Source organism: Diabrotica virgifera, chromosome 2, assembly GCF_917563875.1.
Source record: "Diabrotica virgifera virgifera chromosome 2, PGI_DIABVI_V3a".
Classification (NCBI taxonomy): Eukaryota; Metazoa; Arthropoda; class Insecta; order Coleoptera; family Chrysomelidae; genus Diabrotica; species Diabrotica virgifera.
Window position 1 is genome coordinate 175,691,092 of NC_065444.1, and position 15,985 is coordinate 175,707,076.

The following is a 15,985-nucleotide window of genomic DNA, read 5'->3' on the forward strand; positions in this document are numbered from 1 at the left end:
CCTCCACTAGGTTCATCTCTTTTTATCTTAATATATTTTCCACCTTTTGCGTTATTTTGCCAGTTATTAGTGCGCTCATCACTGTATAGTATATACTACGTACATACCTTCAATATGTACCTACTAGGTACGTACCATCAGTACGTACTAGGTACGTACCTTCAGTATGTACTAGGTACGTACTTTCAGTACGTATTAGGTACGTACCTTCAGTACGTACTAGGTATGTACCATAATTTGGAAAATGTACATCTTATGTACGTATTAAGTACGTACTTCGTACAGCAAAGTACGTGCATTGTACGTACTTTATGTCCCATCAGTACGTACTTAGTTTGTCTTATGTACGTACTTGTGCTTACTGGGTACGTACGAGGTCGCAGCGTATACCATTAAATCGACGATTTTCGACTTTATTTGGAGTCACCATCAGAGAGGCGTAGGTTTGCTGCTCTCTGCCCCAAGTGACGAAACTCTGAGAGCTTATCACCGCATTGCAACTGACGTTTATGGAGTAGGTGTCTAACGACATCTGGTAACTGAAAGTCAAAATTTTAAAGTTTTCAACCTAATAGAAATATTAAAAACATTAAAAATTATTAAAAATATTCCCAAAATATATTTAATTGAAAACTTATTGGAACATTTTCCTGGTAACACCTCCATGGCTTTCAAAAATTGCAAGCCAGATGGATGCTGAAGCAAAGAAAACAAGAGAGAATTCAAAAAACTTACAATTCAGGACCCCTTCTGTTCAGCTGGTAAATTCCAATGGAAAATGGACCTAGTTACTCAAAGAAGTAAAACTAATAAACTAAACAGAAACATTCTACTTAAAAAAATTCTCACTGTAATTTTCTACACTAGAAAATTAACGACGAAATAATAATCTGATTGGACAGAATTAAAACCGTGATCAAAAATCTTACTATACGATTGGAAGTTAAAATCATTAAAAAATAATCACTGAAATTTCCAGTTATCATGTAACCCGGCTTTACTTATGGTTACGCATTATCTAATATCATTCAATTCTTCCTCGCCACTGAAAATGCTGTGTTTTACCAACTGATCTACTTTGTCATATTTCTATTATTTGTCCATAACAGTGCTCTCCCACGCTCATATTACGTTCCAAAACCAAAGTCGCTTTATTCATTTTTTTTTGTTTTTTGATGCCAACTATTTATTCGTATAGTGTGTTCACTGTACCATTAGACAACTTTATTCGTATCAAAACGTTTGTCATTCCATATATGTATATTCTGCGTGCTGAAATAATTGTAAGTAGTGAGTTAATTAAGTGTAATAATTGTGTATGAGCAAAACTTTCTGAGATATTCTTGAGATTTTAAAATTTAGAGTAAATATTGTATGCAAATAAAACACCAAGCTAATTGAAAAGTACCTTAAAAGTGTCGCGGTAGTGATACTAAGTCAAACTGAACATTTAAAAAGAAAAATTAATACAGTACGACAGGGCTGTATTTTATATCCACTACTATTTAATATTTATTCTAAATGGGTATTTAAGGAAGCTTTAGACGGTTGTGCGAAAGGAATATTAATAAACGGTGAATGGTTGAATAACATCAGTTATGCAGAGCAGATGACACATAGGTTTTGCCGATAATCTGAATGATTTACAGATATTAACAAAACGTATAACAGAAGTCAGCAACAGATACGGACTAGCTCTTAACACAAAGAAGACAAAATTTATGACAATTAGTAAAAAAACAATACTAAACGCTCAACTTACAATCAACCAACAGAATATCGAAATAGTCGAGCAAAAGACATATCTGGACCCCAATTTAAATAGCTAATGGAACCACTTAACAGAAATTAAATAGCGAATAATAAAAGCAAAAGCAACATACGTTAGAATGAGACCCATTTTCAGCAGTCGAGACAAATCATTAAAAAAAATACTTGGACACTAATTATTGCATCCATAAATCGGCTTAAAGCTTTCGAAATGTGGTGTTATAGGCGCATCTTACGTATATCCTGAGTTGATCGAATTACTAATGTGGAAGTCCTGCGTATAATGGAGAAAGAGTGTTAAATTCTCATGACCGTCAAAACTAAAAAATTAGAATATCTAGGACATGTGTAATGAGAAATCAAGAACGTTACGGCCTTCACCAACTGATTCTCCAAGGGAAGGTAAAATGGTAAAAGAGGACCGGATCCCGGTCACCGGGAAGAAGACACATTTCCTGGCTTCGAAATTTACGAAACTGGTATAACACGACTACCGTTGAACTGTTCAGCACTGCGGTAAACATAGTTAAGATAGCCATGATAATCGCCAATATCCGGAACGAATAGGCACTTTAAGAAAAAGAAGAGAAACTGTATTCAAAATAATATCCGTCGAATCCCATGATACCCAATCTTAGTGTTATGGAGGAAAAGTTATGAAGGACATAAATCTATGGATATGTAATATGAATTTACAATGCATATTATAAAAAATACATTCAAAGCAAAATTTCCTAAATTCATTACACCTTTGGAGTTAATATTCCCAGTCGTTGATCAATCATATATTCCACCTGATAGGGTCACCATAGCAAACGAAGTTTTGAAACCAGAAAAAGACCCAATAAAGAGAAAGGATTGGATGACCGATAAAATACTAGACCTTATTCAACAAAGAAGAAATTGGAAAAACAAAGACGAGATTCGGTATAGAGAGATATATCGACAAATAAGATACGAGGTTAAGCGAGAAAAAGAGGACTGGATGGAACAAAGATGTCGTGAAATGGAAGAACTACAAAGAAAACATGACGAGTTTAATATACATAAAAAGCTTAAAGAAATTACCTACACTCAGAGAAAAAGAACTCCTCACTTTATGAGAAACTCCAAAGGTAACATAATTCTCGACTTGGATGAAAAAAAGGAAGAATGGACTAACTATATAAAATAGCTCTTCCTGGATACGAGGCCACCACTTAACACCACAAAGTATACGAATACTGGTCCTAGTATTTTAAAAGCGGAAGTAGAGAAAGCCATTAAACAGGGCAAAAATGCTCAGAGACTGGCTCAAACTTCTGGATGACGACAATGTCTCACAATTAACAAACATTTATAACCATATATACGAGACTGGAATGATGCCACAGATATGGTTGGAGTCTACATTTATTCCACTCCCAAAAAAACCTAATACATCATCATGTAAAGACTTTAGACTAATTAGTCTCATGAGCCACTCTCTCAAGCTACTTCTTAAGATAATTCTTAATAGAATCAAGCAGAAATGTGAAGAGACAATGGGAAACAAACAATTCGGTTTCAGAGAAGGATTGGGAACAAGTGAAGCTTTGTTCTCAATGTTAACATTACTTCAACGATCATGGGAAGTACAGAAACCAATTTACGTCTGCTTTATAGATTTTGAGAAGGCGTTTGATAGAGTTCAACATGATAGGTTGTTTGAATATCTAGAAATGATTGGAATAGATGATAAAGATCTGAGACTTTTACAATATCTATATTGGAATCAAGAAGCTTCTGTTCTGGTAGACGGCAAAGAAACAGACAAAATTTGCATTCAAAGAGGTGTCAGACAGGGTTGTGTGTTATCCCCTACTTTGTTTAACGTATACTCAGAAATAATTTTTAATGAAGCCTTGGAAGGACAATGTGGAGTTCGAATCGGGGGAGAAACTATTAACAACATCAGATATGCAGACGACACCGCGATCATGGCTGAAAATATCGAAGATCTTCAATTCCTTATTGATCGAGTCACTAGAGAATGCTCCAATAACGGACTTAACATAAATGCAAGAAAGACAAAGTTACTTGTGGTTAGTAAACAAGACGTCGGCCCTATGCAACTAATTGTCAGTGATGAATCAATAACAAAAGTTAACCATTTTAAATACCAAGGATGATGGATAAACGAGACACTAAATCCGGATGAAGAAATTAAAACTCGTATAGAAATTGCAAGAGGAACATTTATGAAACTTAGATCTATTCTGAGCAACTCTCAGCTGAACTTACAACTAAGAATCAAGTTCCTAAAATGTTATGTGTATGCTGTATTACTATATGGATGTGAAACCTGGATCATGAAGGTTAACATATTGAACAAATTAGAAGCATTTGAGATGTGGTCGTATCGTAGAATGCTCAGAATATCTTGGGTTCAACGCATTTCAAACAGAGAAGTCTTAAACAGAGTAGGTCAAGGCGAAGGTGACTTAATGAAGATGATAAAAAAGAGAAAACTTGAATATCTGGGGCATATAATGAGAGGTAGCAGATACAGGATGCTGCAGTTTATACTCAATGAAAAGATCGACGGAAAAAGAGGAATTGGTCGAAAGAAATATTCATGGCTCCGAAACCTTCGTCAATGGACTGGCTTATCAGCAGATCAATTGTTACATGCCGCACAAGATCGAGAACGATATCGGCAAATTGTTATGGAAGGTACCCACGCCTAAAAATTTGGGCACGGTACTTAAAGAAGAAGAAGAATGGTTTTTGCAACCACAAGAAAACATACATTTTCTTCAAACACGTAATGTTAAAACTTGTCGGACAATGTTCCAGTGTTCGATTTTAAATATTCACTTGTCAATTTAAAGAAGCCCTCTTAATTACATTTTCAATTTGTTGCGGTAAATAGTATGATTTTTCTAAAAAAAAACAATATTATGATGTTCTTAGGTGCAAAACAACATACACGAATGATTTAGGATCTTTTAAACCAATTATTATTAAAAATAGAAACACTTTTCATTTGTACCAAATGAATTTGCAATCCTAATCCCTGTTAAGCCTGAAAAATAGAAGGATGTGAACAAACTGCAGATAATTAAACTAACAAATGCAAACATCCAATTGATTATTCAAGATATTGTAATGCAGAGTGTGAATAGCAATTAATACTTGAACATGAATAACATCAAATGCAGACTAAACGACAGAAATAATTAATAGTCCAGGAACCGAAGCTTTTCACCTCGCAATTTTTACAGAATGGATCGATTCGCGTGAAAATTTGAGAATAAGTCGTGGATAGTCCAAGGATCAAAATCTATATGATGCCGAATGGCGCTTTTACCATGGGGGTGGTTGCCACTCCATCTCGGGGGTGGAAATTTTTTATTATATTTTGACCACAAAAGTTGATAAAAACATTCATTCTAAGCAAAAAGTGTTCTATACACTTTTTTGATAAAATTAATAGTTTTCGATTTATTCGCTATCGAAAGTGTTAGTTTTATATCGAAAAATCAATGTTTCTCGATATAATTAATTTACTATTCACTCCATTTTTGCCATAAAAAATTTTTGTTAAACCAAGTTCTTGAGAATTAAATAACCTTCAATTTCATATTTAAATATTTTTTCGTATATCTGATGCCAATCTTTCTATTCTGAGGAAAATGGCATTTTTTACCAAACTACAAAAATTCGTTATTCGTTTAAAACTCCAGTTTTTTAAAAACTAATTATTCTAAGCCAGTCAAACTTGTAGAATCTATTAATAATACATAAATAAAGGAAACTAAATAAGGACAATGACTAAAAATACCTCTAACTTACATTATCCTGCTTCCAATGGGATTAGTTTGCCTTTTCTTTTGGATGCTTCCTTTTTTTTTTTTTCAAAAAAATATATTGGTTTTTTAACCGTAACTTTTTATTTTTTATCTTTAAAAGCTTCGTAAAACAGAATTTTTTAGGTTTTTACAAGATCTATAGGGCTTTTAGTATTAAATTCTTTTAAAGTCCTCAGTCCCTAAAAGGGGTGACTTTCAAAGGGTTGGAAAAGGTAGTTTTTGCATGTTATTACAAGGTTTAATTGTCAATAGCTCACTCAATTTTTGCCGTAGAAAATTTTTTTTGCATAACAGGTTCTTGGTAATTAATTAAGCTACAGTTTCGTATTTAAACATTTTTCGTATCTCTGATGCTAATCTTTCTATTCTAAAGAAATGGGCATTTTTTACTAAACTCCAAAAAATTGTTATTCGCTTTTAACTCTATTTTTTTTTAAAACTAATCATTCTAAGCCTGTCAAACTTCTAGAACCTATTAATAATACATAAATAAAGAAGACCAAATAAGATCAATGAATAATTTTAATTAGGGTGGTGGTTAGGGGGCTGCTTCCGATCACTTTTTCACTGAAAAATAGGGACTGACATTCTTTTTATTAAGTCACTTAATTTTTGAGCTAGAGACTTCTTTTATTTCTGCGGATAGATATTTTTAAATGCTTTAAATTAGATTGAACAAGTTGACCTCGAAAAATGCATAGTTTTCCGGTCTATTTTCGGCATCAGCACCTTTCGGCATCATATAGATTTTGATCTTTGGACTATCCACTACTTATTCTCAAATTTTCAAGCAAATCGATCCATTCTGTAAAAATTGCGAGGTTTTGTCCTATTTTAAACTTCATTAATTGGACTATAAGGGACATATTGAAATCGCACGTGCATCTTTCATTAGACTTAAGAAGTTTCTTTTTTGTCAAGATAAAAGGTTAGAACTACGTCTAAGCATGCTTAGGAGGTGCTTATGTTCTACTCTTCTTTATGGCTTGGAAGCGTGGACACTAAAACAGATTCATCTAAATAAGTTAACCGCCTTTAAATTTTGGTAATACAGACGAATTCTACGAATATCATGGATTCAAAGAATGTCAAACCTGTTAGTAGCTGGAAGGATACGAAATGAAGAAGGAATAAAAATAAAAATTTATACCATTTTTTTTAAGAAGAAATAATTTTATTGACTACCAAGAGACGAAAACTAAAGTACTTAGGACATGTGATGAGAGGTCAAAAATACTCATTATAACAACTTACTATGCAAAACAAAGTTCGATAAAGCGAAATGTGGGAAGGCGAAGAACATCCTGGCTTAAGAACTTAAGGGAATGGTTTGAATGCAGTAGTCAGAGCTATTTAGAGCGGCAGTCAACAGGGTCCTCATTGCCATGATGATTTCCAACCTTCGATAGAAGATTAAACTTAAAGAAGAAGAAAAACAAACTGCTTACACAACATTCATTTTAACAATATTATACATAATGGCAAAGAAAATAAACGACTGACCTTCGTACAACCAATCAGGTACCCCATGGCTAACTACACCTGGTACAGCTGTATGAGTCACTCTATATCCAGTATGTGACGTTGGCGTTTTTCTATAAAAAATATTGTAGTCTTGAACCATAACCAGAGCGTGACCTTTGGGTGCCCATTGTGCAAGGAGTAAAAAAGGATGGTCGTCATCTTCTGGTATAGGGCGCAATGGAAAGTCATTCCTTAAACAAAAGAAAAAGTTAAAATTTTGCTAACAACAAAATAAATTGTATATTTTTATTAACAATAATTATTGTAAAAAAATGTTAAACAAATTTTAGTTAGATTTGTGACTAATTCTTTAAGATGAAGTAGAACAGTTTAATTATTGTTTTCTTCTCCTGCACTTTTTTCTGGCTATCTTCCCACAGATATCCTTGTCAGCAAAATATTATAATAATATTTATACAGAGTGACTCTGTAATTTGGAATAAATTCAATATCTCAAATACTAATTGTTTTTTTGAAAATTGCTCAGACCCGTCGATTAGTATTTCAAATTGTCCTTTTTTACATATAATAATGTATACAGGGTGTTCACCGTTGATTTTCTTAAAAATGGCAACACTGTCATTTTGATAGCTGTTTTGATAGGGTGTGTAAAGTTATACATAACTGCAAAATATAAAAATTTTATTCTCTGCCATTTACACAAGATAATAAAAAATAAAGTTATGTCTGTAATTTGGAATAAATTCAATTCAAAAAAATAAAACAATTAGAATTTAAATTATTTAAATTCTAATTGTTTTATTTTTTGAAAAATGCTCAGTCCCGTCGATTAGTATTTCAAATTGTCATTTTTGATATGCAATAATAATGTATACAGGGTGTCCCAATTTAGAGATATGACGTCATCGTTGATTTTATTAAATGGCAACACTTTCATTTTGATAGCTATTTTAATAGGGCGTGTAAAGTTATACATAACTGCAAAATTTAAAATTTTTATTTCCTACTATTTACAAGATAATAAAAAATAACAGTTATGAAAAACAAGTAATCAAATAATAATTGAATTTAATTATTTCAATTAAGCAAATGTTCATACTGTTGCCCATTGCCTATTTGACAATAATTGAGGGCAACATAATGAGGATTTGCTTAATTGAAATAATTAAATTTAATTATTATTTGATTACTTGTTTTTCATAACTTTGTTATTTTTTATTATCTTGTAAATGGTAGGGAATAAAATTTGAAATTTTGCAGTTATGTATAACTTTACACACCCTATCAAAATAGCTATCAAAATGACACTGTTGCAATTTAATCCGGCACCTGCCACGTGGGGTGCTACCAGCACCCCATAACAAATATTTTCATCAAATATTTGGTATTTCAAGTTTGTTAACCGTGCTGTGCGTCATATTAGCTTTCGATAATATTATATAGCATAGATCTGTTTGCATTTGAAGTGGTTATTTAGTGTCATTCTGAACTTGTAGCTCTAAAGTCGAATTGAGGTGTCATCATCTGGCAGTTTAAATTTTAAACTTTTTTTGTGTTTTGGATAAAGAAGTCAGATTTACATTTTTTTATTGAAATAACTGATTTAATTTATTAATATAGTCTCTATACCCAATAAGACTTAATTTTTTTAGATATTTTACTTCACTTCATTTATTATGGGTTGGTAGGTACTTGCTAATTTGCTTACAACATCTTTTTAATTTTATTTTTTAACTTTTATATAATATATTAGTAGGTAGCTAATAAGTTAACAAAACATGTTTTTTTATATTCTTCTGTAACTCAACATATTATTTTGTTTATAAAAAATTAGATCATAGAAAAATTTTAAGGGTTGCTGTGAGCATCCCACGTGGCAGTTGACGTCTTGCAAAGCCACGTGGCAGGTGCCGGGTTAAGAAGCTCGACGATGACGTCATACCCTCTAAATTGGAACACCCTGTATACATTATTATTGTATGTCAAAAATGACAATTTGAAATACTAATCGACGGGTCTGAGCATTTTTCAAAAAAATAATTATTATTTGAATTATTGAATTTATTCCAAATTAGAGACATAACTTTGTTATTTTTTATTATCTTGTAAATGGTAGAGAATAAAAATTTGATATTTTGCAGTTAAGTATAGCTTTACACACCCTATCAAAATGACAGTGTTGCCATTTAATAAAATCAACGATGACGTCATATCTCTAAATTGGGTCACCCTGTATACATAATTATTATATGTCAAAAAGGACAATTTTAAATACTAATCGACGGGTCTGAGCATTTTTCAAAAAAAGGATTAATATTTGAGATATCGAATTTATTCCAAATTACAGACTCACTGTATTAGTTGTTAGCATTAATCTTTAGTCTTGGAAAATTTATTGTTATGGTTTATTTTATTCCATTCCGGACTGATTTGAATTGTTGCTATAATAATCCTGTGAGCGATAGAGGTTATAGAACCTTTTTGTTCAGCATACCGTGTTGGACGTAACTGATCAACATGCCTCAGGATTTTTTGTTCATCCGTTAATATTTCATAATGTAATTGTCCCTTTCTTCCAGATATTTTATGTTGCCATCATAAAATCTTGCTTGAACTGTATCTCCAATTTGAAAAAAATTACTGTTTATTTTTGAAAAATTTGTTGTTTCTATATTTAAACTTGTTTTTACTAAATCAATTCTGGTTCTAAATGTTGGTCGACACATAAGTTCAGCAGGACTATTCCCAGTACTGCTATTTGGTGTTTTCCTGTACTGCATTAGTAATCTGGCAAGTTTAACACTTAATTCACTAGATTCGTCCATCATGGCTCGCAGCTTTCTTTTCAAAATTTGAACGTAACGCTGAGCTTGTCCATTCAACGCTGGGTGATATGGAGCAATGGTTTTGAAAAGAGTAAGCTGCGAGCCATGATTGACGAATCTGGTGAAGTAAATGTTAAACTTGCCAGATTACTAATGCAGTACAGGAAAACACCAAATAGCAGTACTGGGAATAGTCCTGCTGAACTTATGTTTCGACGAACATTTAGAACCAGAATTGATTTAGTAAAAACAAATTTAAATATAGAAATAATATCTCCATAAGAACACTAATAAAATATAAATAAAATGATATTGAACATCATGTATTTAGTTCAGAGAAATAAGGAAAAAAATATCGTGTTGGTGACACATCCCCCTCCAGGCTGAAACCAAATTTTTCGAGTAATATGGTCATCTATAATAATAACCTATATGTTTCCTGCAGCCGATTTTGATGATATACATAGTTATAAACAAATGAAGATCAAAAAACCGTAAATTTTCGCTTTTTTCGTCTCTTACTAAAAAATTGGGCATTTTAAACAAATTTGAGAGTAATAAACTCATAAACCGTATAAAAAACTTCAATATGGCGTTCGCTGAATATGTCTATCCTTATTGGTTACATAGAAAATTGCCAAATAAATCATAAATTTTGAGTTTCTATAAATATTCATAACTTATGTAAAAATTAACTTAGAACCTTCTTATTACATGGAATGCTGAGACTTATGGTGCTTAAATTACACTCTAAATTCCAAAGCAATTGGTCAAATAGTTTAAAAGTTATTTAATTTGTTTATCCAAAATTAATTTTTTTTGCAACACTGTAAGTCAGAAAATGATGAAGTTACAGTAATATTTTGGATAGTTTATGAAAGAAGAAAATTTACAGTATTAATTTAATTTAAAAAAAAATGACAAAAAATAATTATAGATATTGCAAAATAATTTTGCAAAAACATGTAAATTAAAAAAATGGGGGGGCTAACTTTGTTCCTAAATGTCCTAGAACAGTTGTTTTTCTTTCTAAATATGAAAAAATAATTTTTCTACGGGTAACGGTTAAAAAGTTATTCTAATTGTTTATAAGTAAGCAAAAAATGGACATGTTTTTGCAAAATAGTTTTACACTGTTTAAAATTATTTTTTATCATTTATTTTTAATTAAGGTAATAGTATAAATGTTCTTCTTTCATAAACTGTCCGAAATATTATTGTAACCTCATAATTTTCTGACTTATAGTGTTGCAAAAAAAATGAATTTGGGAAAAATAAATTATATAACTTTTAAACTATTTGACCAATTGCTTTGAAATTTAAAATATAATTTAAGTACAAGAAGTCTCGGCATTCCGGGTAATAAGAAGATTCTAAGTTAATTTTTACCTAAGTTACGAATATTTATGAAAATTCAATATTTATGATTTATTTTGCAATTTTCTAAGCAACCAATAAGGTTGTACATATTCAGCGAATGCCATGTTGAAGTTTTTTATACGATTTATGAGTTTCTTACTCTCAAATTTGTTTAAAGTGCTTAACTTTTTGGTAATAGACGAAAAAAGCGATAATTTACCGTTTTTCGATCTTCATTTGTTTATAACTATGTATATCATCAAAATCGGCTGCAGGAAACATATAGGTTAATAATATAGATGTCCGTACTACTCAAAAAATTTGGTTTCGGCCTGGAGGGTGATGTGTCACGAGAAAAACCTTATTTCTCTGGACTAATTACAAAATATACTCATTAGGCAGGAACTTAATAAGTATGATTCTGACCACCGCGCGCTGGCGCCTTACAGTTTTGTGAAATAATCTGTGAGCGAGCAGTAACCGTTCCATAGTTTTGCTTTAGTATTTCTTTTTTCGATGGATGTAATTTTTTTGTAAATGAAATGGTAATCGTGAAAGACGTGTTTTCCTTCGATTCGGAGGTGGTCCACCATCCCCATATGTCTGTTTCGGTCTCTCCAGACGTCTTCAGTGTAATAGTTTCTGCTATTGTTATTGTGTTATCGGCGTGTCTAATTTCACATATGGGTAGGCCATTTATTTTTATGCCTGCTACTTCATCTTCTAATGTTTTTCTGAATATTTTTTCTGAGTATGCATTAAACAGTGATGACGACAAGACACAGGCTTGTCTAACGCCTTTTTTGATTTTTATTTTATTGGTGTTTAAATTATTTTTTCTTATAACAGCTTTTTGTTCATAAGACAGATTATTTACTATTCTTATATCCCGTGTGTCGATGTTTTTTGTTGTCAGTAGTTATATTAACGGATTATGTTTCACCGTATCGAATGCCTTGTTATAATCTAGGAAGCAGACATAGATGTCCTGGTTTACATCTAAACATATCTGTATTAGCACATTTACTGCAAATAATGCTTCTTTGGTTTCTTGAGCATTTCTAAATCCGAACTGAGTTTGTCCAATGTCTTGTTCTAACTTTTTGTATATTCTACGATGAAGAATCTTTAGAAATATGGGCCATTCCACGAACATACGCCTGTTTTGGATTTCTTCGACAACGAATATTTTACTGTGCAAAATAAGAAGAACGAAAGTAAATTGCAAATTACATTTTTGTTTATTGGAATAATTACTAGCGCCATTTACTTTCGTACTTCTTGTGTTGCACAGTAAAATATTCGTTGTCGAAGTAATCCAAAACAGGCGTATGTTTGTGGAATGGCCATTACTTTGAGTATGTGGCACATTAGACTAATAGACTGATGGTACGGTGCTCGCAACATTTTCTGGCGTTTCTCTTTTTCGGTATAATAACGAATGTTAATAGAAGCCATTCTTTAGGTAATATACCTGTTCTGTATATGATTTACAATTTATAAGACAAGAGAAATGTGAATCATCACAATTGTCATTATTGGTCTGATTAAAACCCCAGGATTTTCTACGAGGCGCATACACAACAACCGCAACAGTTAAATGTACCGGGTGTCCCAATAAGGATGGCTCTCGGCCGTATCTCAGGAACCGTTTATAGTAGAGCTTTGAAATAAAAAATTTTATAATAAAAGTTGCCTCAGGAAAAGCCTGGAAATTATTTTCATAATTGTGGGTCCACCGCTAGAGGGCGTAATTGGATATCAAAAATAAAAAAATCTAAATTTTACAAAATTTTCCTAATGAAGGGGCACTGGAAATCCGATTATTGTATTCTTCATCAAATTCTGCGCGTATTTGATTTAACAAGTTTAACTCTACCTTTGCAAATAAGAGGTGGGGGTGAGTGGGAACCTTGTTATGAAAAATGGCTGTAAGTCCGGTTCTGCTAAATCAAATTTTGAAAACTGGGTCTTGTTGAAGACAGATGTTTTTCTTCAATGTAAGCGTGATAAGTTTTAACCATCATAATAAGTAATAAGCCAGCTGGGAGGCGTTATTTAATTTTTTTCAGAAATCTAGTTTTCTTTGGAAAATATTAAATACAAGTATGCATTTTTAATCATACTTTATAAAATTAGATTAAATTAGCAATAGAATAGCGAAAACCGCATGTCGATACCTTTTTTTTATCTCAAGATATCTCGAGAAACGTGTAAATTTTATACATAACTGTTACTATCACCGGTAAACTAAGTTAATGAAAAGTAGTGTGCTGTGGAAAAAAACAAAATAACATTTTCCAGATGTCAAAGTATAAAAATATAATTAGTTAAAACAACAATATAAAGAGAAACAATACTATTAAAGTTAAATATAACATAGAACAAAAAGAACTACTTAGTGACGACCTAAATATTCAAATTGTTGCCCATCATACACTACTCTAGAATACATTATCCAGAGAATACTAAACGCCATTCAAAGCATATCGAGAGCAGAAATTGAGACTGCTGTTCAATCTACTCTTGAAAGAGTAAATGTATCCAACGAAAATGATGGGCAAAAATTTGAACGTTTATGTCATCACTAAATAGTTTTTTTTTATTTCTTTGTAATAGGGCTTTTCAACGCTTCTCATTTGTTTCGAGCCTCTGTCATATGCCGTATAATCCGTGTATAATATTAATATACGAGATATGAACGAGGCTCGAAACAAATGAGAAGCGTTGAAAATACCTAATATACGTTGACAGCTGGAAAATGTTTCTTTGTTGTTTCCATAGCACACTACTTTTAATGAATTTCGTTTACCGGTGACAGTAACAGTTATGTTTCTAAATTTACACGTTTTGTAAGATATCTCGAGATAGAAAAAAGGTATTAACATGCGGTTTTCGCTATTCTGTTGCTAATTTTGTCTAATTTTGTAATATGGTATTAAAAATGCATGTTTGTATTTAATATTTTCCAAGGAACACTAGATTTCTGAAAAAAATTAAATAATGCCTTCTAGCTGGCATATTACTCAGTAAGTTGGTTCAAAATGATAACTTTTACATTAACGAAAAATATCTGTCTTCAACAAGATCAAGTGTGCAAAATTTGATTAAGCCGAACCGGACTCACAGCCAGTTTTTCATAACAAGGTTTCCACTCACCCCCACCTCTTATTTCCAAAGGTAGACCTAAACTTGTCAAATCAAATATGCGTAGAATTTTATGAAGAATACGACGATCGGATTTTCAGTGCCCCTTCATTAGGAAAATATTGTAAAATTTAGATTTTTAAATTTTTGATATTCAATTACGCCCTCTAGCGGTGGTCCCACAATTATGAAAATAATTTCCAGGCTTTTCCGGAGGCAACTTTTGTTAAAAATTTTTTATTTCAAAGCTCTACTATAAACGGTTCCTGAGATATGGCCGAGAGCCATTCTTATTGGGACACCCGGTACAACCGCAAAAATTAAATGGTATTTTTGGTGATCGACTGGTGGGACCATTAATTTATCTTTACCTAACAATTTGATTCGCAAAATGTATTTACAGTTACTAGAAGACGTGATTAATTCTGCCGTGACTGATATTGAAAATCTTCATTTGATTTTTTATCGGGACGGTAGTTTTCTGCATTATGCTTTACTTGTTGGTCAATATTTAAACAAAAATTTTCTACGGCTTTGGATTGGTAGAAAAGACAGCTTCGAATGACCTCCACGATCACCAGATTTGTCTCCTCTCGATTTTTTTGTGGGGACAAATAAAAATTAAATCTTGGGCTTCGAAACGTTAATAAATTCATTTTTTAGTAAAATTGTGGCTTATTTCCCATAAATAATACGTAATTATAAAAATTAAATCTATAGAACACCACCCGTACCTTTAGAAGATTTACGTCAACGAATTGTCAACGAATGTCTATGAGTCACTCCGCAAATGCTTAGTTAGCCAACTAAGAAATAAGAAACCAGTTACAAATGTTAACTTTAAAATGCATTTTTTAACCTGGGAGCAGTCGCATCGTGAGAAAAAATCTCACATTTTATCCTTTTCTGTGATAACTTCTGTGATGAAAAATTTTTCAACATTGCTTTCCACTCGTAAGTGCCTCGAGGAAGAACGTAGTAATGCGTAGAATTTTTTTTTTAATTTTTATTTTTTTTATTTTTTTTGTGGAATTAGAATTATAATTAGAATTAGAAATATGCTTTACTGTCATGAAAAATTGTACAATTTTATCGACAAAGCTTATGAAAAGTCACAAAACAATAACAATACAATTATTTACTAAAATTACATAAATCGTCAATATAACACAAAAAAAAATAATAATGAAGTAAACAGAAAAAATGAATTGCAAAATTTAAAATTTTAAATAAATTGCAAATTGGAAAGTCTACCTTAGTAACTAATTGGGCAAAAAGTTAGGCTGCAACATATGCCACCCAAACACAGATAAAAAAAATATACTACTCGTAAAAAAGGTACTTACAGTAATTTCTTAGTTATTGATTAAAAAATTCTTCTACTGAATAATATGATCTTTCAGATAGGTAGGCTTTTGTCATTTTACGGAATTTGGAGAAAGATGTTGCAGCTTTAAGTTGTAGAGGGAGATGGTTGTACAGTTTTTTTGCGGAATATAATATGGATTTCTTTACTAACTCAGAGGTTGGGGTCGGTAAATAGACGTCAAAGGTAGAATTTCTCGT

General features: G+C 31.8%; 1 protein-coding gene across 1 annotated transcript in view; it reads right to left on the reverse strand.

The window, feature by feature from the left end:
* Positions 1–15,985, reverse strand: part of LOC114331068 (prolyl endopeptidase FAP) — a 413,168-nt gene that overhangs the window by 229,892 nt on the left and 167,291 nt on the right. The window contains exon 3 of the mRNA XM_050644934.1: positions 7,107–7,318. Within this exon, the coding sequence (XP_050500891.1) occupies positions 7,107–7,318 (212 nt within the window). The remainder of the gene's footprint in view (positions 1–7,106; positions 7,319–15,985) is intronic.